Source organism: Phyllobates terribilis, unplaced genomic scaffold (assembly GCF_046119375.1).
Source record: "Phyllobates terribilis strain yellow unplaced genomic scaffold, ASM4611937v1 Scaffold_110__1_contigs__length_5578470, whole genome shotgun sequence".
In the NCBI taxonomy this organism is placed as follows: domain Eukaryota; kingdom Metazoa; phylum Chordata; class Amphibia; order Anura; family Dendrobatidae; genus Phyllobates; species Phyllobates terribilis.
The window spans coordinates 1299946-1325025 of NW_027362870.1; the positions used below are offsets into that span (position 1 = coordinate 1299946).

At 46.0% G+C, this 25080-nt stretch overlaps 1 protein-coding gene and 1 long non-coding RNA gene across 2 annotated transcripts in view; both read left to right on the forward strand.

Moving 5' to 3' along the window:
• Positions 1-25080, forward strand: part of LOC141201382 (uncharacterized) — a 1200242-nt gene that overhangs the window by 747770 nt on the left and 427392 nt on the right. The gene's annotated exons all lie outside the window — the stretch shown is intronic.
• On the forward strand, positions 21335-23947 carry LOC141201377 (microtubule-associated serine/threonine-protein kinase 3-like). The gene is made up of 7 exons (XM_073663377.1): positions 21335-21367; positions 21598-21699; positions 21851-21920; positions 22492-22559; positions 22751-22836; positions 23665-23873; positions 23943-23947. Exons 1-7 carry the CDS (start codon positions 21335-21337, stop codon positions 23945-23947), a joined length of 573 nt encoding a protein of 190 aa, XP_073519478.1.

Below are 25080 nucleotides of genomic sequence, written 5' to 3' on the forward strand. Positions count from 1 at the left end.
ATGATAGTCCCTCCTGATTGTGCTATAACATGTGATGTGACACCTTAAAGCATTATGGTGAAGCCTGGACGGCTTACATCAGAGGTCCTATAAGTCTTCTCTGGCTGATGTAATTTTTAGTAATACTGTATGAAAATTGGCTGCAATCATTTTAGGTGATTCCCAAGAAGCAAATCACAAATTGTTGAAATTCACCGGGTTCAGCAGATTCACAAAAATTCAACACAAATTCAGTTCGCATCAAGTGGATTTGCTCATCTCTGCATAGTAGTCATCATTTTCTCTCCAGCTTACATTCATGGATTTTGGTTTTATCTTTATTAGCTCCTTCAGAAAGATCCTGCCAGTCGCTTAGGAGCCAACGGTAACATCAGAAAGCACAGGTTTTTTCAGCGTATCGACTGGGTCTCTGTGGAAGCCCTGAAACTGCCTCCACCATACGTCCCTGTAGTAAGTATATGAGCAGATATGGTTTCTTAGTATTAAAATCTTTGTGTCTATTCTTTTACTAGTTTTCAATCAACACAACTTGTTTTTAACGGAGACTCTGATATAAAGTCATAATTTTAATGTTATAATTCCTTTTTTCCTTTATAGCCATCTGAGCCTCCCCGTCGTCATAGACCATTCCATCTGGAGAAACTAGAAGCAGCAGAGGCCACAGCACTTATATCAACAAAGGACCAGGCATTGTTTGAGGGATTTTCATTTGTCAACTTGGAAACCCTTGAGCAGACCCCAGCTCTATAGTCATCAGAGCGAGCGGCCCACCTGAGCCTCCGGAAGACTGAAAATCAGAAGACTGGACATCACTGGAGCAAACGCTGCAAGAATGAAGGTGACCATGGAGACGTCGAGGGACCCCGAATGAAGACACAGAGAATGACGGAGCCAGCAGATCCACCTATGGGCTGGCGGTAAGAATAAGCGCCATAATATCTGCGCTTTATTCCAATCATAGGCATGTGCCAAACATTTTTCACTGACCGGTAATAGGATTTCCTCCTGCTCATTTTAGCTCCAATTTTTGGTGCTGTCTTGGGCAACGATGAAATACCGAGGTGCGTGATGGCCGACTATTAAGGGGTGGCAGGAGGCCGGATTTTTTTTTTTTTAACAACATCTTGCACTTGCCTATGATAAATCTACCATTACCGGCAGTTGGATTTCCTCATACTTATGACAGTGTTGTCATAGGAGTGGGGAAAAAGGTGAGAGATGGCCGGCTATTAAGGGGTGGCAGGAGGCTGGATTTTTTTTTTTTTTTTTTTTTAAATAGGGAAAATTTGGCCTATGGAGAACACAAGAGCTTACAGCTAGTGGACTTGCACATCCTCCAGATGTAAGTGTAAAATGAGAGCCGCAGTCTTAAAAAGTACATTTTGTTAAGACCCTGAGGATGGCAGAGCCGGCAGATCCACCTGGAGTACTATTTCATCAAATTCCTGTGAAGACACCCATGCCAATGTCATTCCAGTCCATGCCAGGGGTACCCATTCCAGAAGCCATTGAGCCTTCTCATGGAACATCTATATAGTTAAACAAAACAAAAAAACCTGCAAAGCTTTTTAATGCAACTAAAACCTCTTACATTTTTCTTACATCTGTAAATAACAACAGAATGAAGTGGGTTAAAAGTGTATTTTGAATATTCCCATTTTTTAAGGCACCTAAACAGGAAAGGGTTCTTTACAGTCAGAGCAGTCAGACTGTGGAATGCCGACCACAATAAGTAGTGATGGCAGACACTATAACAGCTTTCAAAAAAGGGCTGGACGATTTCCTCGATACACATAACATTGAGGGTTACAGTTAAATTAGACAAAATGTTACAACTATAGAAGTACATTTAATACCATAATAGTAATTACATAATTAGTATCATAATTAGGTTTGATCCAGGGTTCCTGGACTGATCGCCTATTTTCGGGGTCAAGAAGGAATTTTTCCCCTGTGACACAAATTGGCTGAAGGTGTCCTGGGGTTTTTGCCTTCTTCTGGATCAACAATGTAGGCATAGGGCAGTATTATTAGTGATAGGAAAGTTAGAATAATACTGTAATAAGATAGCAGGATGTTAATAATAGTAACGATATCAAATAGTCACATTTATAAAAATAAAAACAAATTAATTAATAACTGCAGTAGTACAATAAGTAGTGTAATATTAAATATATAACTAGTAATAACATAATTAGGTTTGATCCAGGGTTCTAGGACTGATCGCCTTTTCTTGGAGTCCAGAAGGAATTTTTCCCCGTGATGCAAATTGGCTGAATGTGTCCTGGGGTTTTTGCCTTCTTCTGGATCAACAGATTTAGGCATAGGGATTCTAGTAATACCATTATTAGAATCACAAGAGTAATACAAAATATAAAACTAATTAAAAAATTAAATTATAAATGGGTACATTCTTAATTGTTATAGTGCAGCAATAATAAAAAAGGTAATAATAATAATAATACATTTGTGAGGCCTAGTGCCAGTTAGTTAGTAAGTCAGTGTAGTGTTAGTGTACGGAGTACAATTGGGGGAGGAAAGTTGAACTTGATGGACCGAGGTCTTTCTTCAACCTACGTTACAATGTTACTAATATCTGCGCTTTATTCCAATCATAGGCATGTGCCAAATATTTTTCACTGACCGGTAATAGGATTTCCTCCTGCTCATTTTAGCTCCAATTTTTGGTGCTGTCTTGGGCAATGATGAAATACTGAGGTGCGTGATGGCCGGTTATGAAGGGGTGGAGGAGGTTGGATTTTTTTTTTTTTAAATAGAGAAAGTGTTTGACAAGTCAATGTATTGCTCAACCCGGCCACACAAGGCTTCAATACTTTATAACCCTAGAGACATTGCTTCATCTTCCGGCTCAGCTGTAAATGGAGAAAATCATAATCTTTGAATGGGCGTTAATATACTTTTTTTTTTTTTAAATCAAAGCAGCAAAAGCATATATAAATATAAGAGCTATAAAATACATACACATTTTGCCAAGACGTTCTTTCTGTAGGCTTTAATTCTGAAAAAGAAGAGGTATAATATAGCAGCACAGGCAGAAATAAGCATGCTGTTACAGTGTAACCCAATGAATGAGGTTATGACCCGGAAATATGAGCCCCGAGTCGCCGTCTGCTGTAAAGACTTAATATTCTATTCTGTATTGAATGATCTTAAGGGCAATAAGCACAAGAAGAACAGTTACTCGCTCCAACACTTTTAATGCTCTCACTATTGTAAGGCTACAATATGTTTACATGTGGTGTAATTATTGAGGATTCACCATCCAAATCTGCAATAAAGCTCAGTACAGAATTTGTGTTTATAAAGGAAAAATATCTCAGCAGATTTGAGAATTTCTTGTAAGGCATGGATGCTCCTAAAAAATATATATTTAAAAAATAAATCCAACGCAGTTCGCTCTGAGGTCGGTGCTGCCTGCTCCGTTTGGAGGACCCAAGACTGCTAAAGCCTGTGATTGGCAGCAGCGCTCAGGTGACTAGAATTGGATGTTTCTTTATTGTCCCCATCACAGCCTCGGTGCAGGAGATTTTGGGAAGCGAGTGACGTCTTACACTAAAACTATGACAGGGACATTGAACTCTTCTTCAGTCACAAAGAGGGGGCATGATTATAGCACATGAGGCCGGGCTAGTCCCGGCCAATAGATGCCCACCCCCCTCTGGACTAGTATTGGTGGCCAATAGATTGCGCATCCCCACTTCCCCCTCTGGACTAGTCCCAGACAATAGATGCCGCTGCCCCCCCCCCCTCCAGACTAGTCCCAGCCAATAGACCCCCCCCCTCTGGACTAGTTCCAGCCAATTTGCATATTGCTAGCAGCGATGTAAGAAATGTTTTTACTGCACGTAGCAATCAACTTTTGGTTCCTGCATCATAATGAAGGATAATAACAGTTTGGGAGACTTGGAAGACATCACAGGTTTCCTTTGATAGGAATATCCCATAAAGTGTCATACATGACAAATCTATAGACTGCGTCTCTTGTTGGGATACCCCTTTCACTTTCCAGTAGAATAGGATTTTATAGCATAAGTATAAAAAAAAGTGCTAGGGGCCACACATGCTCAGTCTCCACAGCCAGATCTCTGTGTCCGTGCACAGGAAACTATTCCCATTGGTACTTTACAGTGAACAGAGGATAACTGTGCAGAGGACAGGATGGGGGGACATAGGTCCATTAGCATTAAGCTTATTAGATGGACATGCAATTTGATACACACTTTGAACACTGTTAAATGGTTAATTATGGAAATTCATTTGGAATGTTAATTAATAATGGATATTCATTTTATGCTTAATTTTGAGTTCTATACAAGGATTGCCTCAGCCATTGTGTCTAGTTGACATGCGCTATTTGTGTGTGTATTTTTGGTTCACTACCATATGTAGAACAGGTGTCCATACGACTGGCTATAAAAGCCCATGGTACAGAAAGGGGGGGCTCTCTTGCTCTTCCCACCCCACAAGAAGAATCTTCATGCTGAGAAGTATCTGACATGTAGGCCTGGACACGTGCTGGATAAAGACATGATTTACCTGCCAGGATCCAAGGAAAGATGGGTGAATCTCAACCATTAAGCTAATTATGGACAAATGGACAATTACTTTATAACTAATTATTGTATGTACCTGCTGCAATTTGATTCTTTTTAATGGACAATCCAAGAATAAATAGATACATTTTTTTATAAGAATATCGTGATATTGATACTTTGCGAAGTCCTCAGTAGGAAAAAATAATACAGGAAGAGTATTATTTTACAATGGTGAGCCAGCCAGTCCTGTTTTTTCGTTTTTTTAAATTAAGTAAGTGAATTTCTTCCGTGAACAAGGGGGGAAGTCCTGACGAGCTGAACACTGTTGTTCACGTGTCAGTAAATTCACTAGTTTGTCACGAGAAGCAGAAAGGACCTACAGACTGAGGACTAACAGGAAGCAGAGGTACTAACAAGGAACAGAATCACAAAGGAAAAGAATCAGACGAACTGAAGACAGGACGTGCTGATAAAGAGAAGCTAAGGAATCTTAAGGTAAGCAAAATATGGATATAATTTCTTCTGTTGCTAAACAAAGTAATATTAATTTCAAAGTTAATGTAGGAGATGACATAGAAGTTTTGTGGCTCAGTTTATACAAAGAATGTGAATTGCAGAATTTACAGTTATCTTCTAAATTGGTAAATAGAGACAAACAGAAATTGAGAAATATTCTACATTTGGTCGATTTTTTCATAGTCTTGTGTTAGAGATTTCTAAGCAGGAAAATAGTGTAGAAGTGTCAGATGGTGATACTGATTCTGACTGTAATGTGGAAAATGAACAAGAAGTAAGACACGTGTCTGTAACTGAAGGTGACCTTGGGTCTGACCAAGAGACGGACATACAGAAACCTGACATGGGAGGAGACATGACTGACATACGAGAAAACGACATACTAGGTGATGTGGGAGGAGACGTGAGTGACGTAGGAGAAGCGGACGTACAAGAGCCACTAAAAATATCAGAGAATTCAGGAATTACCCAGGCTCAACTGCAAATTAAAATGAGGAAAAATTTGCTGAAATTATACAAAATCATGCCAAAATATGATGTCAAAATCCATGCCTGTAGAAATTCAGAGACATTTGAGAGCTTTTCTGATAAGTTTGATCTAACCAATGAGGAGAGGAATCAATTATTTAAAATATGGATTCCTGTGACATTGTCCAGACGTTTACATTTAATGCCCTGTGAAAATGACTCTCCTAATGGATGGGAAAATGATTCGGACAGGTTAAGATATTTGATTTATTGTGTCACAAAGGATTTCCCCAACATAGAAGATCTGCAGAAACTAAGGATTGGTAGGAAGGAATGTACATATACATTCATGTCCATATTTGAACGGTTGTACAAAGCTCTCATCAAAAATGGAAAAGTACAACAAATGGTAACAACTTTTGTACAAAAATTCAAATTCCTAGATCCAGTATCTAGAGTTATAGCGTCACAAAAAGAATCCCTATTCAAATGTGCGCAGTTGCTGGATTCTGTTAGAAAACATGAGAATCGTGAAAAGAAAATAAATCAAGTTAAATTTATAAAACCAGGAAAGGTAAAATCTTACCAAAAGCCAATATCAAACTCTCCTAGACTGAGTCATCCCCATAGTGAACTCTATCAAATACGCAGGAGATTTCATATCTGTTATAAGCCATATCAGATGATTCAAAACTCCATATCTCCACAGAAAGAGTTAAAAATGCAAAGCTGTGACTTTTCCCTAGAAAAGAAAATGGCCGAAATAGACGGACAGAGACAGGTGAGACGACCAGGTGAGAGTGACGTCAGGGAATGTGGACAGAAGGACAGGCAGTTCTCTGAGGTTTTGAAGGATAGAAAAATGTCTTTCCTAAATAGGACGTTCCTGGAGATATTTGAGAGAGACAGAAGATTTGGTTTAGGGAGTGGCTAAGGAAAAACTGTAATTATAATGTAGCATAGAAGTGTTACAATGTCTCAATATTTATTTATAATCTTATACAGTAAAATTGTAGTTACATAGTTTCTAATAGTTCATATATATATATATATATATATACTTGTCTAAGTAGAGATTGTGTATAATTGTATTTATATATATATTTATAAAAAATATATATATATATTAATTAATAAATTAGAACTTCATATATAAATTTAAGTAGCAATATTTTGAATTACATTAGAACCAACCAATATATGTATAAGATATTTAAATAATTCTTTTTCTGTATGAATTTGATATTTAATTTTATCTTCTTATATTTCCTTAGAGGTTTCATTCCAAAGCAGGATTTGATCAAACAACTCTAAAATGGATTTATTTCTTTATTCACACAGGAAGTTGAAAAATTGCATGATTTTATGTGTATAACATTTTAAAATAATAACAATATAACTAGTTGGATTATTATGTGTAGCACTTATGAATTAATATTTTCTGTGCATGAAGTGTTCGTTATAACAAGTAGCTTTACAGCATGACGTGTGACAGCTGCGGCCTTTGAACTTTGAGCTAATAGTATAGATCCCATTCATTCTATTTTCAGCTGATGTAACTTAAAACCTGGCAGCCAGTGAAAAAAGAATCTAAGTCAAGAGTTTTTTCAAGTGTCTGAAATTCCAGTGACTTACTCTCATATTATATAATATGTACTTGGGGAATATTCAAAGAAATATAAAGATATTCAATTTAACTGATAGTTTACAATGCGCATTAATAAATTGGGATACAATTTTGGGTTAAATATATATATATATATATATATATATATATATATATATATAAAACTTCATATGTGGAATGTTTGAGTTGAACAGATCTGTGAATGTCAGAGTGAAGGTGACAGATGAGTAAATCAGCAGCTGCTAAGTGTGATTGATGTGACAGAGGCCTCGTATGTTTGTATGTTTGGAAAAAAAAAATGTTTCTTTATGTGAAGGTACAAAAATATATTTAATTCTGAGGAAATTATAATACATAATTAGGTTTTATCTACATATATATATTTCTATATTTCTTTAATAATTATTATTTCTTGATTTAACTAATAGTGGATAAGGGCAACCACACATCAAATGGTTTACATTTAGAATAATTTTTCCACATGATAATATTCTTCAATAACTATGATATTATTTTTAATGGTTACCTAAATAGGTACACACCTCTCTTTAGACAAATCTATGCTACTCATCGATATGAAATTTATGCAAAATATTTCTAGAAGAATAATTATTTTAATTTGGTTCTGATATATACATAAATTTTATAAAATAATATTTTTTGGTATTAAGGGGGAAAATGTGTTTTTGATCCTGATTACATAATCACTTTTGATCAATACTTATTTTCCACACATTTTAATAAAGGTAAAACAATAATAAGGTACAATGATATAATTAAGAAGGGTGTTACATGCAAAGTTGCATAGTTTAATAATTTTTTGGTGATACAAGGTTATGACAAATATGAAATCATCCAGATAATGGAGATATAAGGGTATTTTTTATGGAGAATATAATTACTCTGCATTTGTCATTACAATTTAAAGGCCTTATTTTTATTTTTATTCTTATTTTTACTCTTAATTTTATTTTTCATTTTTAAAATTTTATTCTTACTTATTTTCTTATTTTTCCATTTTTCATTTTTAATTCTCAATTTTTGATTTTAATTCAGTTCAAGATTTCAATTGAGAAAACACATTAATATTTAATGGGGTAATGTCAAGTACAAGAATATTGCTTCATCAAATATAATGATATGAATTAATATAAGAAAAATGTTTACATTTTCTGAGTAAACAACAATTCATTCATTCATTCATACATTTATTCATTTTGATTCAGGAGTATACATTCTTTGGTATTATTGGTTTAATAAAGATATAAACACTTGTTTCAAAACACACTGACACCTATGGGTTGGAAAAGGTAATTACCCCTATGACATAAAAATGTTCTATCATATGGAGAACTTGATTAATAATGAATTATTATCTATTATTGTTTATTATTCCAAACATAATTTATTTTAATATTTTGATAATAATTAGATGGATATTATTGATTGCTATGGTACGCTGTGATATTATAGGTTAGGAAAAATTGCCAGATTTGGTATCAGATTAGGGAATGAAGACTTCAATCAAGACATCGCAATTATGAATTCTATCTTAATAAAGACTTTTCATATTTATAAATCAAAGAGACTCTCAAAAGTTACAAGAAGAAGCAACTGATATCCGGACGTCTCAGAAGGTAACAGGTGTGAATGCTGAGTGATAATAGACTGTGTCAGATACAATTCACACCGCTGATCACCGGGACGGCAGAGGACGATGATCCTATATGAACTGGGTTGTGTTCAAGTTTCATCACGTTCCAGTGGTTTCTTATCACCTGCAACGCTTCAATGAAAGCTGGTGAGCAGGTAATACCTGGCGTATGTGTCCTGTATATAAAGGACTGAGTACTGGTTATGGGGCTATATAAAGCAGGGAAGTGTCAAGTTAACCCTTGCTTTACTGACCAAAGACGTCACATCTGTTCCAAAAGTGACACGAGACCAGTGCGGACGACACGGAAGATTATCTGAAGACGATCCAACGTAAGTCCAGGTGACATCGCACAGATATTAAAGCTACATTTCATCCATGGACTTTGTTTTCTTATCAGTTGACACACATGATCTTTCTAATAAAGACTACAGTTTATAGACTGCACAATGATGAATACAATTATGGACTGTACAATATCTACACGCTATAATTTATTTCAACGGAGTTTTCATCTAAAGACTGTTTTATAAAAGAACCAAGACGAGACGACGACCCGATGACATCAGACGATGACGATTGAACCCGCGATTGCTTCAATTTAGATATAGGGAAGTATAATTATACATATTAAATGAATATTAGTCACGGCTTACCATAACATGAATTCACATCATTATATAACAATAATCAGATATTGATATTATTATTATTATTATTATTATTATGGAAATTTAATAATATTGCCAAGGAAGAAGAAAAGGAAAAAAATGATTGTTATCCTAATGATAAACCTGTCTTCTTTTGAGGATTTTTCAGTCCTTTTTATCCTCAAAAAGGGGGGAATGTTAAATAATTAATAATCGATAATCATTTTTCTTAAATCTGAGTTCTATGCCTCAGCCATCGTGTCTAGTTGACATGCGCTATTTGTGTGTGTATTTTTGGTTCACTACCATATGTAGAACAGGTGTCCATACGACTGGCTATAAAAGCCCATGGTACAGAAAGGGGGGACTCTCTTGCTCTTCCCACCCCACAAGACACAGAAGAAGAATCTTCATGCTGAGAAACAGATGGCATGTAGGCCTGGACACGTGCTGGACAAAGACATGATTTACCAGCCAGGATCCAAGGAAAGATGGGTGAATCTCAACAATTAAGCTAATTATGGACAAATGGACAATTACTTTATAACTAATTATTGTATGTACCTGCTGCAATCTGATTCTATTTAATGGACAATCCAAGAATAAATAGATACATTTTTTTTATAAGAATATCGTGATATTGATACTTTGCGAGTAGAAAAAAATAATACAGAAAGAGTATTATTTTACAGTGTTACAGGGGCCCACTGAGACCCTTTCGCCCAGGGCCCACGAAAACCTGGAGCCGGCCCTGGATGAAAGCAGTGATGGAGGAGGGAGCATCATGTGACACTCCCTCTCCCATCATTCCTCCTCTGCATCTGACGCAGCGGCATGATGACGCGCCACGCTGTGCCAGACAGTGGAGCTCGCAGCTGCTGAGGTGATCAGCTGCAGAGACTGAAGCAGCGGGGAACGAGGAGCGGTAAGTATGTATTTATTTATAAATCAGTATGTCCTGATAATACTGGAGGACTGGGGCTGCATTTTACCCTATGGTGGGGGACCGCATTTTACCCTTTGGGGGGCTGCACTATACTGCGTACAGGACCATGGGGAGTGCATTATACTGTGTGCAGGACCATGGCGAGTGCATTATACTGTGTGGAGGACCATGGGGTGTGCATTATACTGTGTGGAAGACCATAGGGAGTTCATTATACTGCGTGGAGGACCATAGGGAGTGCATTATACTTAGTGGAAGACCATAGGGAGTGCAATGTACTGTGTGGAGAACCATAGGGAGTTCATTATACTGTGTGGAAAACCATAGGGAGTTCATTATACTGTGTGGAGGACCTTAGGGAGTGCATTATACTGTGTGGAGGACCTTAGGGAGTGCATTATACTGCGTGGAGGACCATGGCGAGTGTCTTATACTGTGTGGAGGACCATGGCGAGAGTCTTACACGGTGTGGAGGACCATGGTGAGGATCTTATGTAGCACCCTGAGGATTCGGCTGCTACAGGGGTATTGCACCTCACTCCAGAGGTGTGGTATTCCACTCCCGGGTAAGGATGGAGTGTGGAACTGAGCTCAGTAGGCTGCATGCACTACATACATCCCATTTCCGGGGGACAGATCAACGGTACTCCCACCAGTATATGTGCAGGTACGACAGCGTCTGTCCCTGGCTGGAGTGGGAGGGGGGTGGAACATCCCAGTAGTGTAGGGGCAGATAGGGGGAGTAGTCTGGGTAAAGCTAGGAGTTCATTGGGTGCTAGTCACCTGGGCTCACACATAGAGGGAGTATATAAGGTGGGCACCATCTTAGGACAGGGTCTTTTTAGCCTGAGGAGCAGAGCAGAGGAGCTCAGCCAGGAGGGCTGACAGGGAGCTGTGGCTCCGGCTGGGCCCAGCTCCAGAGCCAAGCCTGCAGAGGGAGAGAGGAGAAAAGAAGGACCCAGAGAGAAAGACAAGAAGGGAACCCCAAGACCCCAGAATAAAGACAAAAGGGTGAAGGGTTGGCGGACACGGGTACCGGATCCCAAGCTGGCAGAGGCCAAAACAAACCTTAGCCAGGAACCGGAGGTCGTGGGCAGGATCTGCCACGACCCTCACCAAATCCACCAGAATGGCACACCGAGCATAGGGTCAGGGAAGCCAGGGAAGGTTCAACCAACAAGAGACCCGAGGGAGCCGGACACAGGTGGATCCCTGGTGGGAACGGCCAGAGAGAGAGAGAGAGTCAGAAGGGAGCTCAGGACCACGCTCCGGAATCGCCTGGGGGTTAGCCGAGTCCAGGACCTGGTGGACGCAGCACGGCTCGGGTGGTCACTCAAGGCCAGAGTGACCAAAAGAACACCAGTAAGTAAAAACCCTGAACTGCATCTCCTGACTCTGAGTCTTCTTTCTGCATCATCACAACCCCCATCATCCACACCTGCTGCCCTGAGGCCATACCCCTCCCGTTGGGGGTTATACCATCACTGCTGCACATATACCACCGGCCTCAGCGGACTGCTCTGCAGCGGCGGCGTCAAAGCCGCACTCAACGGGTGGCGTAGTCGACAATCAAGTTAACATCTACTGCCATAGACTGCCACTTAGTTTGACACCCTGGGCACGGACCGGGTCACCGCCACAAGGACTACTACCCCTATCCAGATCCGGCTCCGGGTATCCCTTGCACACGGACCAGGGGGTGCGTCAACTTTTGGCGTAGTCGGCAGGATAACGTGCCCGCAACCACCGGGTACTGCGTGCCTGAAGAAAAGTTCACATTTACCTCAAAAAGAAGTCTCCCGCCAATTCCGGAGGGTCCCCGCCATCGGACGCCATCACGGATCGTTTCCCGCCGTTTGCCCGCCATCTGCAGTCTTTTCCCGCCATCCACAGAGTTTCCCGCCATTGGGAAGCGGTTCCCGCCATCTGAGAAGATTTCCCGCCCTGGCAGAGCGGACGCCATTATGGGCGTGCCAGAGGGTGGTAAGAGACGACCTCCCATCGTGGGCCAGGACCAAGAATGGCGCCAAAAACGAAGACCGCCCCCACCAGCAGAGGCTGCGATGCTAGCGATGTCCATCAGTGTGAGAGAACTGCCCCTGGAGCTGTCAATCACCAAGTTGCCCGAGGACCGCCCTCAATGGGGGCGGAGACAGAACAAAAGAGAGAAGATGGGAGCAGCTTGGAGAAGTCTGGAGGAGCCGTACCCGGAGATGGAGGGAGAGGCAGGCAGCACCGACCCTGTGGTCAGGAGCCTGATGCAAGGTACCACTCCACAAGACCTGGTGGAGATCCTGGCACAGCTCCCCCGAGACCGGGAGCGTGCACAGACCGCGCTGGAGGGCCTCGCACGGAGGATGGCCCAGGTGCAGCGAGAAACGCTGATGGAGTGGAGCAGGGAGATGGCCCAGCAGGCTGGAACCCGCCAGCGGAGCACACCACCCGCAACGAGGAGCACGCCTGCCCCTGAAGAGGATGCAGAGGGGACGGAGGCCGGAGACGACGCCGCAGAGGGAGCTGAAGAGACGGAGGCAAGTAAAGGGGACGTTACTACCCCAAGCCCGGCCACCGCAAGCCTACCCCCGCTCCCCGTCGCAGAGCCCGAAGTCCCACTGATCGTGCCCGTTGCCGCACCGCTACCGCTCCAGACTAGGCCCCAAGCAGGAGCCGCGACCACGCCCCCTGTGACGTCACGCGCCTCAACCCTGAGCGCGGCCAAGCAGGAGACGCCACCGGCCTGGTCGCAAGGCCGAGTGCCCCCGGGCGCCGCCGTCTTCACGGTGCCCTTTACCTTCAGGGTACCCCAAGCCTGGTCGCAAGGCCTAGTGATCCCGGGCGCCGCTGCCACCACCGCGCCCTCAACTTCCACTGTGCCGCACCTGGGTGAGGACTTGTTTGCCCAGCACACTTGCCCGGATGGGCAGCCCTTTGTGTGGCCGCCGGAGTACCACCATCCCCGACTCCGGAAAGAAAGACCCCTGGATGAGCCCCTAATCCCGGTTCCGGCGCCCGTCAAGATGACCCTGCTCTCGCTGGAGGAAGCGCAGTTTGCGTGGGACCCCGCAGGAGGAGACTTCATCGGGTTCACTCAAGAGACCCGGGCGGCTGCAACTGAGCGTGCAGAGTGCTGCCGCCAGCAGTTGGAAGTCTTTGAGCGAGAACGGAGAGAGAGACGGGTCCGCGAGGAGCGGCTGCAAGTAAAGAGTGCAGAACAAAAGAGCCGGACCCGAAGGAACCCCCGTGCAGCCCACGGTCCCCGTGCCACCGGGACTGTAATCAAATTCCAACTGCAGCACGGTTGGGGCTTCATCAGAGATCATCACACCCCCGGCGACGTCTTCGTGACCAGGAGAGATGTCGAGTCCCACCTACCGGAGGGACACAGAGGTCGTGACCTTTACCTGGGTGATGAGGTCACCTTCACCCGGCACCAATGTGCCAAAAGACCCTATGCCCTTCATGTACACCGACTGACAGAGAAAGAGCTGAGGTGTCAGGAGGAGCAAGAGGACCCGGACGGGTCTGAAGAATACAGGGAGGAAGCATCAGGAGGATGCCGCTACTAAAGTACGGTAAATGGAACTGTAAAATAGTTACCCGTTAGGATACAGGAACTGTTACCATTATAGTCCCCGTTGGGACCAGTGAACTGTTCTAGTGTGTCCTATATCCCCACAGGCTGAGGACTGTGAGCAGCCATCCCTAATCCCACTGGCCGAGGACTGAGAGCGGCCACCTTCCCTTGTACATAGTTGCGCTTCCTAAAGCGCCCCCTACCGGTTTTTTAGGAAACTGTTTTTTCTACCAGAGACTGTGGCACTTACCTGGTCACAATTTGCACAAGTGGCCAGAGGTCAAAAATGTTTTTTATGAAAAGTTTTATATGAAGAGTATTATGCTGCTGATATATATATAGTGTTTTATATGTTTATGATGTTTTGAAAAAAAATTGTATGTTTGTGGATATTTTATTCTTTTACAGCCCGAGGACGTGCTGTGATTTACCAGGGGGGAATGTAGCACCCTGAGGATTCGGCTGCTACAGGGGTATTGCACCTCACTCCAGAGGTGTGGTATTCCACTCCCGGGTAAGGATGGAGTGTGGAACTGAGCTCAGTAGGCTGCATGCACTACATACATCCCATTTCCGGGGGACAGATCAACGGTACTCCCACCAGTATATGTGCAGGTACGGCAGCGTCTGTCCCTGGCTGGAGTGGGAGGGGGGTGGAACATCCCAGTAGTGTAGGGGCAGATAGGGGGAGTAGTCTGGGTAAAGCTAGGAGCTCATTGGGTGCTAGTCACCTGGGCTCACACATAGAGGGAGTATATATGGTGGGCACCATCTTAGGACAGGGTCTTTTTAGCCTGAGGAGCAGAGCAGAGGAGCTCAGCCAGGAGGGCTGACAGGGAGCTGTGGCTCCGGCTGGGCCCAGCTCCAGAGCCAAGCCTGCAGAGGGAGAGAGGAGAAAAGAAGGACCCAGAGAGAAAGACAAGAAGGGAACCCCAAGACCCCAGAATAAAGACAAAAGGGTGAAGGGTTGGCGGACAAGGGTACCGGATCCCAAGCTGGCAGAGGCCAAAACAAACCTTAGCCAGGAACCGGAGGTCGTGGGCAGGATCTGCCACGACCCTCACCAAATCCACCAGAATGGCACACCGAGCATAGGGTCAGGGAAGCCAGGGAAGGTTCAACCAACAAGAGACCCCAGGGAGCCGGACACAGGTGGATCCCTGGTGGGAACGGCCAGAGAGAGAGAGAGAGTCAGAAGGGAGCTCAGGACCACGCTCCGGAATCGCCTGGGGGTTAGCCGAGTCCAGGACCTGGTGGACGCAGCACGGCTCGGGTGGTCACTCAAGGCCAGAGTGACCAAAAGAACACCAGTAAGTAAAAACCCTGAACTGCATCTCCTGACTCTGAGTCTTCTTTCTGCATCATCACAACCCCCATCATCCACACCTGCTGCCCTGAGGCCATACCCCTCCCGTTGGGGGTTATACCATCACTGCTGCACATATACCACCGGCCTCAGCGGACTGCTCTGCAGCGGCGGCGTCAAAGCCGCACTCAACGGGTGGCGTAGTCGACAATCAAGTTAACATCTACTGCCATAGACTGCCACTTAGTTTGACACCCTGGGCACGGACCGGGTCACCGCCACAAGGACTACTACCCCTATCCAGATCCGGCTCCGGGTATCCCTTGCACACGGACCAGGGGGTGCGTCACTTACACTGTGTGCACTTTCTGCTGCTCACGGCACTTTACTAAAACTGTGGATGGATGTTAGCAGAAATAACCATATCAAACCTACTAAAATGTAACGCTAATTCCCAGGTGCCGGTACGTGTGATCCTGATGCGGCACACTGTTGCCACACGTGTGACAAACAGGGACACACGGGACACGGATATCTCTGGTACCGTTTTTTCCTTTCCGGTACTGGAAATATATGGACGTGTGAAACCGGCTTTATAGGGAGTCTGGCCGACTCTGACAGCGGCTCACCGCTCCTGCAGCTGCACGATCTCGCGACCTAAACACAACAAGGTAAAGGATTGAACTTTATAAAGACACAGCGATCAATGACAATGATGTAAATGATTTATCACTTTTTATTAATTCTTCAATACCTTCAATATTTGTCACAGTTGTTAATAGTAAACTAAAATGTTCTATGGAGAAAAAAAAAGACAAATGAGGAATAAACCTACACATTATTTCCCATATGACGGAGTATATCTTTTGGGTGTGTTCACAATTGGCTGTTTTTCTGCGGCACTTTAAAGTACGAGCTTAGTGTATGAGATTTCTGAAGTCTCATTCACATGCTGCGTTTCTTTTCTAGTGTTTTTTGTATTCTGCAGCTTGTCAATCCTTTTAGGGCCGTTGCAGCGTTTTTCACCAATTCAAATGAATGAGAAAAAAAACAATTAAAAACACAGCAAAAACGTGCGTATTTTACTCAGTGTTTTTCCTGCCACCAGTTTGGTTTTTGTTGAACAAAAAATGCTGCAAAAATGCAGCGTGTGAACATACCCTTATACTGGTTGTGTTCTAACTGGAAATAAAAGAGAACGGTCATGATAACATGGAGATGGATTTTATTCTATGGAGTTTCCACTGTACACATTGCTCGGCAGCATCTGTTTGTGCAGAGTCGCCTCATGAAGATTCTATCACAAGATTCCATCATGACATCACTGGTGATGCTCGCCCATTATGACATCACAGCTCACAGTCACTACTTCTACAATGTACACAGGGTAGCGGGTGCCATTTTGGCTCCATAGCTAGTTACTGAGCGCACTTACAGTTTCTCACTATGGCCGGATTTTTTCTGGATAATTTTCAGGTACAAGCACTATGGGGTATTCTTATCAACAATCGCCCTAACATTGTGCTTCTACCACCCGATGGCGTTCTCAGCTTCACTCACCGGCTGGTGGTGCAGCTAGTAAGGAACTGCCTGACCAAACACCAACAAGGTCATCTCACCTCAGAGTATGTGACGGATTTACTTCATAACATCAGGACATTACTGCAGCAGGTAAATAGCGGACGCTCCGCACAAAACTTCTCCATATAGATAACTAGCTATTGAACCCTTTCTACACCCTGGTGACAAGCATTTTTATTGGTACAATTTCGGCACCATTTTTTTAAAGACTGTGTCTGCGAATTCACACATAGAGTTTCTTCAATAAAATGCAGCCGGATAGCGTAGTATGCGCACACGCAAACCCCCATAGCCTCCCCACGTCCAGCAGGAGACCCCCATACCCTCCCCACGTCCAGCAGGAGAACCCCATAACCTCCCCACCTCCAGCAGGAGACCCCCATAACCCCCCCACCTCCAACAGGAGACCCCCATAGCCTCCCCACGTCCAGCAGAAGACCCCCATAGCCTCCCTACGTCCAGCAGGAGACCCCCATAGCCTCAATGCATCAAGCAGGAGACCCCTATAACCTCCCCACGTCCAGCAGGAGACCCCTATAGCCTCCGCACGTTTAACAGGAGACCCCCATAGTCTCCCCCGGTCCAGCAGGAGACCCTCATAGCCTCCCCACGTCCAGCAGGAGACCCCCATAGCCTCCCCATGTCCATCAGGAGACCCCCATAGCCTAAACACGTCCAGCAGGAGACCCCCATAGCCTCCCCACCTCCAACAGGAGACCCCCCATAGCCTCCCCACGTCCAGCAGAAGACCCCCATACCCTCCCCATGTCCAGCAGGAGAACCCCATAACCTCCCCACCTCCAGCAGGAGACCCCCATAGCCCCCCACCTCCAACAGGAGACCCCCATAGCCTCCCCACATCCAGCAGGAGACCCCCATAGCCTCCCTGCATCCAGCAGGAGACCCCCATAGCCTCAATGCATAAAGCAGGAGACCCCTATAACCTACCCACGTCCAGCAGGAGACCCCTATAGCCTCCACACGTCTAGCAGGAGACCCCCATAGTCTCCCCCGGTCCAGCAGGAGACCCTCATAGCCTCCCCACATCCAGCAGGAGACCCCCATAGCCTCCCCACGTCCATCAGGAGACCCCCAGAGCCTCCACACATCCAGCAGGAGACCCCCATAGCCTCAATGCATCGAGCAGGAGACCCCTATAGCCTCCCCACGTCCAGCAGGAAACCCCCATAGCCTCCGCAGGTCTAGCAGGAGACCCCATAGCCTCCCGTGGTCCAGCAGGAGACCCTCATAACCTCCCCACATCCAGCAGGAGGCCCTCATAGCCTCAATGCATAGAGCAGGAGACCCCCATAGCCTCCCCATGTCCAGCAGGAGAACCCCAGAGCCTCCCCACGTCCAGAAGGAGACCCCTTTAGCCTCCACACATCCAGCAGGAGACCCCATAGCCTCCCCATGTCCAGCAGGAGAACCTCATAGCCTCCGCACATCCAGCAGGAGACCCCCATAGCCTCCCCTGGTCCAGCAGGAGACCCTCATAGCCTCCCCACATCCAGAAGGAGACCCCCATAGCCTTCCCACGTCCAGCAGGAGACCCCCATAGCCTCCACACATCCAGCAGGAGACCCCCATAACCTCCGCACATCCAGCAGGAGACCCCCATAGCCTCCCCACATCCAGCAGGACACCCCCATAGCCTCCATACATCCAGCAGGAGACCCCCATAGCCTCCGCATGTCCAGCAGGAGACCCGCATAGCCTCCCCACCTCCAGCAGGAGACCCCCATAGCCTCCATACATCCAGCAGGAGACCTCATAGCCTCCACACGTCCAGCAGGAGACCCCCATAGCCTCCGCACATCCAGCAGGAGACCCCCATAGCCTCCTCACGTCCAGCAGGAGACCCCCATATCCTCTGCATGTCCAGCAGGAGACTCCCATAGCCTCTGCACGTCCAGCAGGAGACTCCCATAGACTTCTCACGTCCAGCAGGAGACCCTCATAGCCTCCACACGTCCAGCAGGAGACCCCCATAGCCTCAATGCATTGAGCAAGATACCGCATAACCTCCCCATGTACAGCAGTAGAACCCCATAAACTCCTCATGTCCAGCAGGAGACCCCCATAGCCTCCCCACATCCAGTAGGAGACTCCTATAGCCTCCCCACGTCCAGCAGGAGACCCCATAGCCTCTGCACGTCCAGCAGCAGACCCCCATAGACTCCCCACGTCCAGCAGGAGACCTCCATAGCCTCCACCCCTCCAGCAGGAGACCCCCTTAGCATCCGCATGTCCAGCAGGAGACTCCCATAGCCTCCGCACATCCAGCAAGAGACCCCGATAGCCTCCCCACGTCCAGCAGAAGACCCCCATAGCATTTGCACGTCTAGCAGGAGACCCCCATAGCCTTCCCCGGTCCAGCAGGAGACCCTCAAAGCCTCCCCACGTCCAGCAGGAGACCCCCATAGCCTCCCCACGTCCAGCAGGAAACCCCCATAGCCTCTGCACGTCCAGCAGGAGACTCCCATAGACTCCCCATGTCCAGCAAGAGACCCCCATAACCACCCCACATCCAGCAGGAGACCCTCATAGCCTCAACGCATCGAGCAGGAGATCCCCCATGGCCTCCCTACGTCCAGCAGGAGACCCCCATAGCCTCCGCACGTCCTGCAGGAGACCCCCATAGCCTCCGCACGTCCAGCAGGAGACCCCCATAGCCTCCGCACGTCCAGCAGGAGACCCCCATAGCCTCCGCACGTCCAGCAGGAGACCCCCATAGCCTCCGCATGTCCAGCATGAGACCGCCATAGCCTCCTCACGTCCAGCAGGAGACCCCTATAGCCTCTGCATGTCCAGCAGGAGACCCCCATATCCTCTGCATGTCCAGCAGGAGACCCCCATAGCCTCCGCACATCCAGCAGGAGACCCCCATAGCCTCCCCACATCCAGCAGGAGACCCCCATTGCCTCCCCACGTCCAGCAGGAGACCTCCATACAGGGGCGTACATAGGAATCATGGGGCCCCATAGCAGAAGCGCTAAATGGAGCCCCTCCAAAAAAGTGAAAATTGTCGGGGGTCAAGGAAGAGCATATCTCATAACTTTCCAGCCTTTACACAGTAATTTTTCTCCTGCTGAAGTCCTAGATTCCTCTTTTATTTCCCCATAAGGTATGATGCCAACAACAGTGCCCCCCCTAAACACAGTATGTTACCCCCATGGTGAATTCCTCCACATGCACAGTATAATGACTCTACCGTACCCCACCTCAACTCTCAAGGCAAAGTATGGTGACTCCAACACAGTATGATCCCTCAACTGTGACCCCCACACAGCCCTCCATGTAGTATAATGGCCCCACACCTCTCCACACAGTATAATGCACTCGCCATGGTCCTCCACACAGTATAATGCACTCGCCATGGTCCTCCACACAGTATAATGCACTCGCCATGGTCCTCCACACAGTATAATGCACTCCCTATGGTCCTCCACGCAGTATAATGCACTCCCTATGGTCCTCCACACAGTATAATGCACTCCTTATGGTCCTCCACACAGTATAATGCACTCCCTATGGTCCTCCACACAGTATAAGACATTCTTCATACAGAATACTGGCCCCCATATAGTCCTCTCCATACAGTATACTGGCCTGCATATAGTCCTCCATACAGTGTACTGGCCCCCATATAGTCCTCCATACAGTATACCGGCCTCCTTATAGTCCTCTATAGAGAATACTGGCCTCATATAGTCCTCCACACAGTGTATGGGTCCCAATATAGCCCTCCATACAGTGTATTGGTCCCCATATAGTCCTCCATACAGTATACTGCCCCTCATATAGTCCTCCACACAGTGTATGGGCCCCCATATAGTCCTCCATACAGAATACTGGCCCCCATATAGTCCTCCATACAGTGTACGAGCCCTTATATAGTGTATGGGCCCCAGGCCTCCATACATTAAAAAAAAAAAAAAATGACATACTCACCTCACCTGCTGCCGCTGCTCTGCTCCGGACTCCTCAGCGTCGCTGTCTTCCCGCTCTGCACTGTGACTGCTCAGCAGAGGGTGTGGTGGAAAGACGTCATCCCACCCTCTAACCTGAGACGTCACAGCACAGGACGCGGAAGACACCGGAGCTGCGGAGGCACGGGGAGAGGTAAGTATTGTGCCGGGGCCCTGAGCGGAGTGGGGCCCCCTGCCTGCTCAGGGACCTGGCACTTGCCCGGGTGCTAACGCCGGGCCTGGGAGCGGAGCCTGTTGCAAGGGCCCCGATGCGGGGCATACATGGTGCAGGCGACTGCTATGGGCCCCCCCCCGGCTCACGGGCCCCATAGCAGTGGCGTGGCCTGCCGCCATTGGCGGTACGCCACTGCCTCCATAGCCTCCCCACTTTTAGCAGGAGACCCCCCATAGCCATGATGAAATGACGCATACCTCTATTTCTGGCACCACACTCCTCCTCCATCCCCGTCCTCCTCCCGGTCTGGATGTGTTCTTCTGTCTGCGGCCACATTGTGCAGGTACAGTGCGCTTGCGCAGTCTATAGAGGCTTCGGAAAGAAGGACCCATCCCTGGTTATATTATAGATAATGGTGGGATAGAAGTTTCTTTCCTCCAATATAAAACACGATGAGTCCCCAGAGTTATTGTATCTGCAGAGAGGAGCAAATGTCACATACAATGGCGGCCTCCTCCATTGTGACCTTTCTCATCTCAAAATTTTCCTTTTTGTTTCTTTTCCTCTTTGTAGGCTGAAGAAAGATCTCAATATGGAGATTTGGCTTTTATTAAAGACCTGGCCGAAAAAGTCCTGTGTGTACTGGAGCGTCCGGCTCGCTCCTCGGAACGCCTGGTAAGGAGCCGTCATCTTCTCTAGCACACGTCTGATTTGTACAGTTACAATTGGCTGCATCTGTAAATGCAGGTTTAGTCCTTCCTGATTTATCTATGTGATGATTTAGTGTAAGGTTCCACATGTTAATTATATATATTATATCTATCAGGAAACAGCAGAAGGCGACACCAAAGACGAGCAAAATCTAATCCCGGGACTGAACAGCGATCTGACTACAGGTAAGCCGATCACCCGACCTCCTACAAGAAATATCCAGATATTATAGCGAACAGGGAATAATCTTACATTTACTCTGTATATTCTGTGTAATGGGAACCTGTCAGCACATTTTTGCATATTGTGGTATGACTGTACTGGCCATTTCTCTGTAATAATTTTTTGCAGAAATCCAATGTCTCAGTCAAGGGAAATCTAATGTAGAAGCCGTATACAAATCAGCATGGAAGTGCACTGGGGGCGTGGAAGAAGAAATCCATACTGTGACACGCCCCCAGTGCACTTCCAGGATAATCTGCATATGGCTCCTACGCTTCAGATCTCTTACCATCACTCACATGTACAGCGAGGGTGGGGGGGTCCTCATTCATGTGATGATTGGGGGAGTCCATCATTTCCATTACGTTTATTCATGGATGCTCCGTACGTTCTCATATTTAGAATCCCTATATAATAAGTATTATTCCCATTTACAGACATCTTGTCATGTCTGAGTTATATTGTTGTAATATATATGTAGGATTAATATCGTCTAATACATTTTATTTCTTCATCATTTTTTCATTCTTTTAGAAACAACTGTGTTGGCGGATGCTGACAGTAGAATCTGTGAGATCCCGGAGATCCAAGAATCTGACGGTGTAAGTATCATGGAGAGAGATGTCGGTGTATCACCAGATTATGGGGTGGGAATGACACCTCCAGTATTGTCCCCATATAACCATGGGATGTCTCTATTCTAAGAGGAGATGACAGAAGGGAGACGTTTTTGCATCTGGAGCTTTTTTCCAGCAGCTTCTATATCTTTATATAATTTCTTATTCTTTTATAGAGCGTGATCAAATCATTGACCCCGTCAAGACAGCCGCATAAGAGCGACTATGGGACATCCAAACTGATCAGCAGTGGAAGTTTTGGGTGAGTTTTCTGTTGGCATAATCCACATTTCTCAAGGTTCCCAATGACAATGCTCCAGACTCTGTGCTCTGCCCTTCAGTGTTATCATAGGGAAATTATATGATCTGTAGGAAAACAAACTATTAAGGAAAGGGATTAAAATAGAATAATATATTACACCTGCCTGTCCTAGACCCTCATCTGTTCTTACACTGCCACCCCCATCAGAGCTTCCCCCTCCTCCGCACCGGTCTGTTCTTTTCGGAATCCATTAGCGAACTGATAAGAGTAATTGGCAACACATGGTCAAGTGAGGGGGTGACACGAAATTTCATCAATGACATCTGCACCCCCCAACCTCCACCATGACCATGTGAGTCTACTCCCTGGTCTCAGCAATAAAGACTGGCACAGAGGACAAGTGGCTATAATGGGTTTCATTTTTTGTAACTCCTTCGCTCCCCTCCATTTATTATGTTGTTATGTCTTGGGGTATGCGGGAGCATAATTAACGTCATGTTATGGCAATTGGAGCACTTTTAATTTGGACCAACTTTTATTTGCACTGAATCGTATCTACTGGTCTAATGTAGTGAATCTGCCCAAGAATAATTTCAGTAGATTCTCTCATCTGTAATGTGACCTGGGTGAGGGCTCCGGCAGACGTGGCATTGTGGACACCTCCCATAGGTGATCTATGTAGTGATCTTTTATCAAATTCTAGACATGGATTTCCAGTGACGGACAGACTTCTTGCATTAAACATTAGTACAAAACATTATATAATGACTTCTATAGATGTTCTTGTAGTAAAGATTCATTCTAACCATTGATTCTCTTTCTCTCCAGTGCCGTCTACTTAGCGCACCATAAAGACTCACACCAGATCTTTGCTTTGAAGAAAATGTTCAAGCGAAACCTGAACACTCCAAAAAGAGTGGCATTGGCCTTTCTGGAGAGGGACATCCTAACATTCGCAGATTGTCCCTTCGTGGTCTCCATGCTCTGCTCCTTTCCAACAAAATCTCACCTGTGTGTGGTCATGGAGTATGTAGGAGGTAGGACATGTATATTGTAGTATATTCAGCCCATGTCTGCTTACATCTTATCACTGCTCTTATAATTAGGATAATTAGGACAGTTACATCCTCACAGTGCGTTTACTGTAGGTTTTCTATTACCAAGATGCCTGGAAATTCATTGATCTGTGTGCAGCAGTGCTATGGTGCCAGTGAGTCAGATCGGGCCTGGCACCGCTCGGCACTGGGCCCTATTCCACCACCTGTCATCACAATTTCAGTGGTATTCACATTGTCAGAATATGAATACCGATGAAAACAATGGTGGATCAGGGAGCCAAAGGTTCCTAAATCCACCATTCAGCCTCCGCAGATGGGTCCGAGACTCCGTGTACTGCAGGTTCTTCGATGTCGCCACAATATTGCATCTGTAGTGTGGAGTCTCAGTACTTACACTGCACAGGTGGGGCTGGTGGGGGCCATAACACTGAGTGATGGGGCAGGTGGAGACCATATGCTGAGTAGTAGGGCTGGTTGGGGCCATAATACTGAGTGGTGAGGCTGGTGAGGGCGATAATTCTAAATGGTGAGGCTGGTGGGGGCCATAACACTAAGTAGTGGTGGGGGCCATAATACTGAGAGGTAGGGCTGGTGGGGGCTATAGTACTGAATGGTGGGGCTGGTGGGTGCCTTACTACTAAGTGGTGGGGCTGGTGGGGGCCATAACACTGAGTGGTGGGGCTAATAAGGGCCATAATTCTGAGTAGTGGGGTTGGTGAGAGCGATAATACTGAGTGTTGATACTGGTGGGGGCCATAATACTGAGAGGTGGGGCTGGTGGAGGTGGTAGTACTGAGTGGTGGGTGCCTTACTACTAAGTGGTGGGGCTGGTAGGGGCCGTAACAATGAGTGGTGGGGCTGGTGAGGGCCATAATACTGAGTGTTGAGGCTGGTGGGGGCCATAATACTGAGTAGTGGGGCTATTGTGTGCCTTACTACTAAGTGGAGGGACTGTTGGGGGCAATAACACTGAGTGGTGGGGCTGCTGAGGGCCATAATACTGAGTGGTGGGGCTGGTGAGAGCAATTATACTTAGTTGTTGGGCTGGTGGGGGCATAATACTGAGTTGCGAGATTGGTGGAAGCCATAATACTGAGAATTGAGGGTTGTGGGTACCATAATACTGAATGGTGTGCCGTGTGAGGGGCTATAGGGGACTGTGAATGCCGCTATATTGAGTTGGTGA

What these genes read in the sequence shown, in the direction of transcription:
- LOC141201377 (XM_073663377.1), top strand. Translation starts at nt 21,335, where the DNA reads ATGTGTTCTTCTGTCTGCGGCCACATTGTGCAG. An exon ending in CTCGCTCCTCGGAACGCCTG is followed by an intron (nt 21,700 to 21,850) that starts GTAAGGAGCCGT and finishes TATATCTATCAG; the next exon opens with GAAACAGCAGAAGGCGACAC. An exon ending in ATCAGCAGTGGAAGTTTTGG is followed by an intron (nt 22,837 to 23,664) that starts GTGAGTTTTCTG and finishes CTTTCTCTCCAG; the next exon opens with TGCCGTCTACTTAGCGCACC.